Source organism: Oenanthe melanoleuca, chromosome 1 (genome assembly GCF_029582105.1).
Source record: "Oenanthe melanoleuca isolate GR-GAL-2019-014 chromosome 1, OMel1.0, whole genome shotgun sequence".
In the NCBI taxonomy this organism is placed as follows: Eukaryota; Metazoa; Chordata; class Aves; order Passeriformes; family Muscicapidae; genus Oenanthe; species Oenanthe melanoleuca.
In genome coordinates, this window is record NC_079333.1 from 53,515,204 (window position 1) to 53,521,958 (window position 6,755).

The 6,755-nt window shown below is 44.5% G+C and overlaps 1 protein-coding gene across 2 annotated transcripts; it reads right to left on the reverse strand.

The window, feature by feature from the left end:
* Positions 1-2,823: 2,823 nt before the first annotated feature.
* CBY2 (chibby family member 2) lies at positions 2,824-6,290 on the reverse strand. 2 transcript variants are annotated; one of them, XM_056492236.1, is made up of 2 exons: positions 6,033-6,290; positions 2,824-3,991 (listed from the first exon to the last, which is right to left on the reverse strand). In XM_056492236.1, exon 2 carries the CDS (start codon positions 3,886-3,888, stop codon positions 2,914-2,916), a length of 975 nt encoding a protein of 324 aa, XP_056348211.1. In that variant the 5' UTR covers positions 3,889-3,991; positions 6,033-6,290; the 3' UTR covers positions 2,824-2,913. The 2 variants fall into 2 exon arrangements, with proteins under 2 accessions (XP_056348211.1, XP_056348221.1); XM_056492246.1 differs by having other exon boundaries at positions 2,824-3,963; positions 6,033-6,284.
* Between the last annotated feature and the right edge of the window lie 465 nt (positions 6,291-6,755).

Below are 6,755 nucleotides of genomic sequence, written 5' to 3' on the forward strand. Positions count from 1 at the left end.
CTTCCAGGGATGATCTCCATTGTTGTCACCAACTCACTCTGGTTTGTAACCAAAAGCACAGACTGGAGATTTGGGGCCTTCTGGGACTATGAGGGTGTCCTGGGGTGACTGTATGATGCTTGTATTCCCAATTGTCTGTTCTGTCTATGCTGGATATTAAGCTCTGCACCTCTAAGACTGGTTCCAAGAGCAAAGTGGGGGAGAAGCAGCACACAGTTTGTTTTCAGAGACTGCACTTGCTCCCCTGCATGCCTTCTCATGGGCTGTGTTGGCTGCAGGACAGGGAGAGAGAATTCTGTTTTCAGTTAGTTTTTAGTTAGCTGAGGCAGAGAAGTTCTCTGGACTGTGACTTTCAATTTTCTTGGAACTGATCAGCCCTGCTCTGGACTGAAAACCCAGAAGAACACCAGGAGCTCACACCTGTGCCTCACTGGAGCCTGGGATGTGGCATTTTCCAGCACATTGATAAGAGACTGAGCCAGACAAGCTGCACCCCACAACGAGAACTCTCTGAACTTGCCATTTCTTCAGAACAGAGAGAGGTTTTATAGTTTAACATTATTCATATTTTCTATGTTTCTGAGTACTTTGCTTGTTAAATAAACATTTTTTTTCCACTTCTCTCAAAGGAGATTTATGTGTCTTGAATCTGTTGGGGGAGGGGCTGCTTGAATTTCCTTTCTAGAGTTACCCCTTTGGAGGTTTCTTCCCAAATTTGCCCTAAACCAGGACAGAGAGTTTGCGCAGAGTCCTCTGCAAGACTAAGTGCTGAGCTTGTCATCTCACTTGATAAACTTGAGAAAATTTGAAGGAATGAGAAATTCAACTTCTCTGTAAGAGATGCCAGAAAATATATACCAGGTATAGACTTTTTTAAAACTGGGAAGATCAAAGATCCAAAGAAGTGATCAAAGTGCAAAGGACTCACAAAACCTAATTCCTTCCAGAAGCATCATTAGCATTCAGGATCCTACATGTGTGCATGATATTTAAGCTCTGCCCAAACTAACTCAGTTTTATTCACAAAGTAATAATTTCTCCACACAATAAAGAGATCTGAGTCAGCTGCTTAATGAAGGCATCTCACAGAAAGCAAAGCCAGGACTGGGACACACTCCCAAGCCTGTGCCACTTCACCACTTGATGAAGCATCTCCTCTGCCTGGAACTGCCAAATTTCTCACTCAAAGAGCTCCAAACCAAATGTCTGAGTTGGAGTTAATTGTCCTCGAAGTAATTATAGAGGCAACAGAGAGAAACAAGGGACTCCAGCTGGTGACACAGCCTACTTTTAGTCTAATGGAGGCAGATTAATCACAGCCTGAACGTGTCCATTCCTTCCTACAGGATAGAAAGGACACCCAGGGAGGCTAGCTGAGATCTGGATGTCCTGTCCTGGATGGACACCTGACATTAGGTGTTATGACCCATCCCAAACACCTGGTGGAAAGATGCACTCCCAAGTGTCTTTCTTGCTTTAGTTTGTTAAGATATGAACACATGATCAGAGCTTTTTTCTACTGCAACCCTCCTCTGAACCTCTGCATTAGGGTCTTCATGGCCCTGTTTCCCCCTCTTACCCAACATTATGTTCAAACTTGGTGAGGGAGATGGCAAAGAGAAAAGCAGGGTGTCTGAAGGCACAGAACATGAACATGCTCCCAGTGCTGAGGTATTTATCTATTAATAGCTGTGACCCAGCCATTAAGCAGGAGCACATTGCTGTCTGCACATCCACCTGTTAATGAGCATAGCTCCTCTTCTTCTCACCTGGTTTTTACAGATGCAGCCCTACCCACACCAGTGAGAGCCAGCCATTTAACTTCATGTGTGAGATTTGCCTCAGCATCCCAAAGCCTGAGCAGCAGAAGAAAACACCTGTTGTTCCAAGCCTCTGAAGTAAGCAGTCATCACCTGTAGTTGGCATGGTGTTGTCTGAGTGAAATGCAAGGTGAAAGATAGTTCATGCTTTAGGTAATTTGGTGTCAAATCACTTAGAGTCTTTTAAACTAGAGTGACAGCCTCCTTTTGGGGTCCTGTTGCATCAGATAAACCTCACTGTAACCTCTCCTTTGCTTTACAGTAATGCTCCTACAATTGCCCTGCAGAAGTCTACCTGCATCTGTCTTGTCAGATTATTTAAAGGCTCCCATATTCTGCCTGAAAGATTGTGACAAAGTGCACTGCATCCAGACTGTCCAAGACAGAGGAAATGCATTTCCAGCCAGTCAGGCCACACAATTGAGCCTAGACCAGAATTTCAAACCTGAGCAGATCAAAAGGCTCTCATCTTCTGTGTCAGCAGATCACTGGAGACTGGCTTTTCCATTGTAGTGGGAGCAGATACCCTTCTAAATACTGGCTTAAGCCATGGAGCAGCCATCAAAATGTTGCTTTTAGCAACCTGCTTTCTTGTTCTGGGGGCAGCTAAAAACCTGCTTTGCCTGACTATCCAAGAAATCAAGAGGGACTCACTGCTCTGTGCAGGAGGAGTCCTGCTGCCTGCTCCATTCTCTCCTGTGGCCCCCACCATGATGTCTGGGAGGAGGGATCCTCCTTAATTAATCAATGCTTTTTTAGCAGAGACTGTGAGTATGTCCTTGGGCTACAAGTTGGCACACTGTAATCAGAGTTGAGATCCTAAAGCAATTACCTTCTGAAAATCTAGGTCTTATTAACAGAAACTTTGGGAAAAAAAATACAGAAAAACATGATTCCAGACACTTGGCAAATTCATGACAGTCACCTACACCATATAACCAGAAGGTTAAATATATCTAAGTAGTGCAAGAAAGTTTCAGAAAGACACAATGTTCCCCAGATGTCTTCAGGCTCTATTGGGATTTTATTAGGTTTTCTGAAAAAAGGAGGGAAGCTTTCTGGGATCTGAGCTAGGAGTTCTTATCCCTAAGTTTCACATGTCTCCAAGCTGATGCCCAGTTGCCTGCTTCTGCCCTGCTTCTCCGTACATGGGGGAAGTGATGGCAATGATCTCCTTCTCCAGCATATCCATTTGGGCTGTGATGTCTGACACAGTGCTCTTCACAGCATGCAGCTGCAGCTTCAGTTTGTTGTAATCCTCTTGGAAGGATCTGTTCACATCACAGAGATTGTGGCAGCACTGTTTCTCCCCAGGAGGATGGCTCATTTTCAGGAAGGTGTGGAGGAGCTCACGCACATCCTGGAGTACCTGGAGGATTTCTTGCTCTCCTGGCATGCTTGGGGCAGACTCAGACTCATTCTGAGTTGGGGTAGTGCTCTTCCTTTTAAATTCATGTTTCTGCTGGGGGACTGGGCCAGGGCTGCCCTTTTCCACAGCTGTGATGGTGTCAGTGTTCTTCTGAAGATCTGAGCTGGCATCTTGGCTCTCTTGGTGGACAGTGAGGGCTTTTTGGCCTTTCCAGGCAGCAGGGAATGCTTTATTCTCCTGCTGGAAATCCTCGAAGATTTTATTCTTCTCCTGGACTGCTTTATTACCTGGGCTGAACTGAAAGCCTCTGTTCCTCTCTTGGAAGAGTGGAAATGGCTTATTTTTGTTCTTGAGGCTTTGCTGAATAGCATCAGTGTAAATTACCTGGACAGATTTGTTCTGTGACTGGAGATATTGTAGGGCCTTGTTTTCTTCCCAGAGCATCCTGTTTTTGATCCAGAGAACCTGGTTTTCCTGCCAGAGTGCTCTGTTCTCCTCCCAGATGCTCCAGTCATTCTGTGCCTTCTTGCTGAAGGATTTCTGGCAGGAAGGAAAGGGAGGCTGGGAGAAGATGTCATTCACCCATTTCCCATCAATAAAGACAAACATCTCAGCCCTTGGTTTCACCTGAGGGGTGATGTAGTCCATCTCAGGCTCTGTGTGCTCCATGCTCTGGTACCTCTGGTCTAAGGCAGACATGGTCCTTCTTCAGCAAATTGAGGAGGACTGTGGGGAAAGGCTCCTTCCAGGGCTTCTACCAGAGGCCACTGACCACTGTCAAGGAGTAGGGGACACAGTGAAGCTGGAGAAGCAAGAACAGTGAACACAAATGTGTGGATTTTAATCAGAATTAAACTGCATTAATGATAGGAACAAGCAAATAAAACAGTTCTTATAGTTAACTATGTTGCACCTCTGATGCTAAAAGGAAAGGAATCCACCTTGATAGATGCTGGGAAAATTGGCATTGGTAGATAAAACAGCACTATGGCAGCACTCATTGCATGGTTTTTTGACAAGCTCCCATCACCGTGGCCCAAAAACTGTCTCAACCCATAGATAATTCTCCACCTTTCTTTCTCATTTCTCCTGTCACTCTTCCTCTTTATATCCTTTGATAGCTCTGTTATTTTTCTTGCTTTCTAGCCCTGCAATAGTGATTGCTTATCTTTTTTCCTACAGTCCATCTGCCTTTTTTTCACATCATCAGAAAACTCATCTCTAAAATCCATACTGCAAGGCCAAACCTCTAATGTTTCTCATTTCAGACACAGAAACCTCAGACTTATCTATAGAACACTCTCTCCCCTCCTGTCCTCTGCTCAAAATATTGCAGCTTAAATCACCTTCTAACCATGAGTGAACTGGGGCAAATGAAGTATTTCAGTTTTTTACTCTGGAAAAAAAAAAGGACCAACAAGACAATCAAAAATTATTATTTTGTGCCAAAGAAAAGCTTGTTTTCTGCAGCTTTAACAGAAATTAAATGTATGTGATTTTCATGATGAAGTTATTTGATCTGAGGATTAACTACTTTTTATGACCAAATTGTTGGAATTCTCAGGGTTTCTTCACAGAGTTTCTGACAACAAAAATGGGTCTTTTTCTAACTAAAAAAAAAAAAAAAAAAAAAAAAAAAGTTACTTATCAAATTTCTCTCAGGTGTATTCCTCTCCCCCTGCTGAGGTCTCCCAGCTACCCTGCTGCCCTTGGACAGCCCAGTTCTGCCTTTCTGTCTGTGAGGAGAGTTTTACCTCCATGAGTCTTGCCCTCATATCTCTACCCCAAGCAGGAAGCAGGGGTGACCAGCATACACAAGCCCCTCAGAGCCTCCAGCTCTGCCATCACACTGTGCACCCCCTGTCCTAGTGCTGTCCTCTCCTTTCCAAAACTTGCAGCTCTCCCCTTTCCCTCTCATTTCCACCAAACAACACTGCATGCCCAGGCTCCTCCAAGTTACTTGTGAGAGCCAACATCCATAGATTTATCTTGCACCCACTTCCCAAGCTTGTCCAAACACTCATAAAATTACTGTTTTGTTCAAAATCCAAAGTTTCTTCATTTAGGAGAGGGCAAATGCAATATAGGGCTGTTTGCAATAGCATTTAATTTTATTGCAGCCTGTTCACTGTCTGAATTTCAGAGCTGGATTTCCACATTATCTGCTGCTTTATCTCATGTCAGACTTGTGTTTTCACTAAATCATTTTTCTGCTAAAAAGGTATTCCCCAGAAACTCTGTTTTGGACCTTTTTTTCCATTTACACTAAATCCAGAGCCATGCATTGCTCCCTCCCTTTCATCCTTTCCAACATTCCATTGGGGTACCCAGTCCCATTTTTTCCCCTAAAAGCCCCAAAATGTGGGCATGTGGGGAGTGAAGGGGCAGAGGGCAAATCAGCCATGGAGGGACCAGACCCCTGATTATCCAGAGAAGATGCAGAACACATCCAGCATCAGAATCCAACCCAGACCCACGTGCCTGTCATGGACAAGCAGCTACACTTCTTAAAGTCACTCACAGATAAAGTGTTTAGATGGCACATTTTCAGGATAAACAGAAAAGTGTAATATATACGACTTTGAAGGACACTATCTTGGGGACAATTAAACTTGACAGTGGCTCTGTCAGCTCTTTTGCACTTCCAGGGAGACATTGACCCAGGCTTTAGAGAGACACTTCAAATTCTCAATGCCTTCCATATAACTTTTTCCCCCATCTCTGAATAATCCCAGGAAACCCAGGCAGTGGGTGGATGGGCAAGGTGTGGGGAAGCCACACCAAATCCAGGCAGGCAGGGCAGTTTGGGAGACAGCATCACACATTACCCAGCACATGCTCACCTGGTCAGTGTGGCCAGCAGCCTTCCCTCCTCTCCCTGGAGCAGAAGCAGTCTGGTCTGAGTCTCTCTGCTGCTGGGGTGTCCAGGGGCAGTGGGATCACAGCAGGGATCAGGGGACTGAGGCTGATGTGAGCCCTGGCAGGGACCTTGCCCCAGAAGCAGCCACCTGCCCCCCAACCAGTGGCTGTGAAGCTCTGCTCATCCTCCTTGCACATCTCACTTCTGCACTCCTTCCATGCTGTCCTCACTAGACTTTGACTTTTCCCAGCATTGCTTTTCTGGGTTATTTCTCATGGAAATGACCTTTCTGCTAGCTCGGCTCCCATGCCCTTTCCTGAACCCAGACTTCCCAATCTCCCTTTGATGCTCATAACTGAGAACAGTTTGGATGGATTCTTTCTCCATCACTTCCTCTTAAAACAAATTTTGCCTTTATTCCAAATCTTCAAATTCTGTTTGTTGCTGAACTGATATTGGTATGTTGAAAAATCGCTTCCTTGTATGTGCTGGGAGAGTTGAAGTTATTTTCCGAGCACAACATGAAGTTCTTCTTTGACTATAAGTTTAAGAGAAGACTATAGCTGAAAAGAAGAAAATATAAGCTGATTAAGATGAAAATATAGCTGATTAAGAAGAAAATAGAATGTATAAGGCATATATAAGGAATATTCACACATTGCAGGTTTAGATATTATTCGTAGCAGCCATTTCCACTTCCACGTCT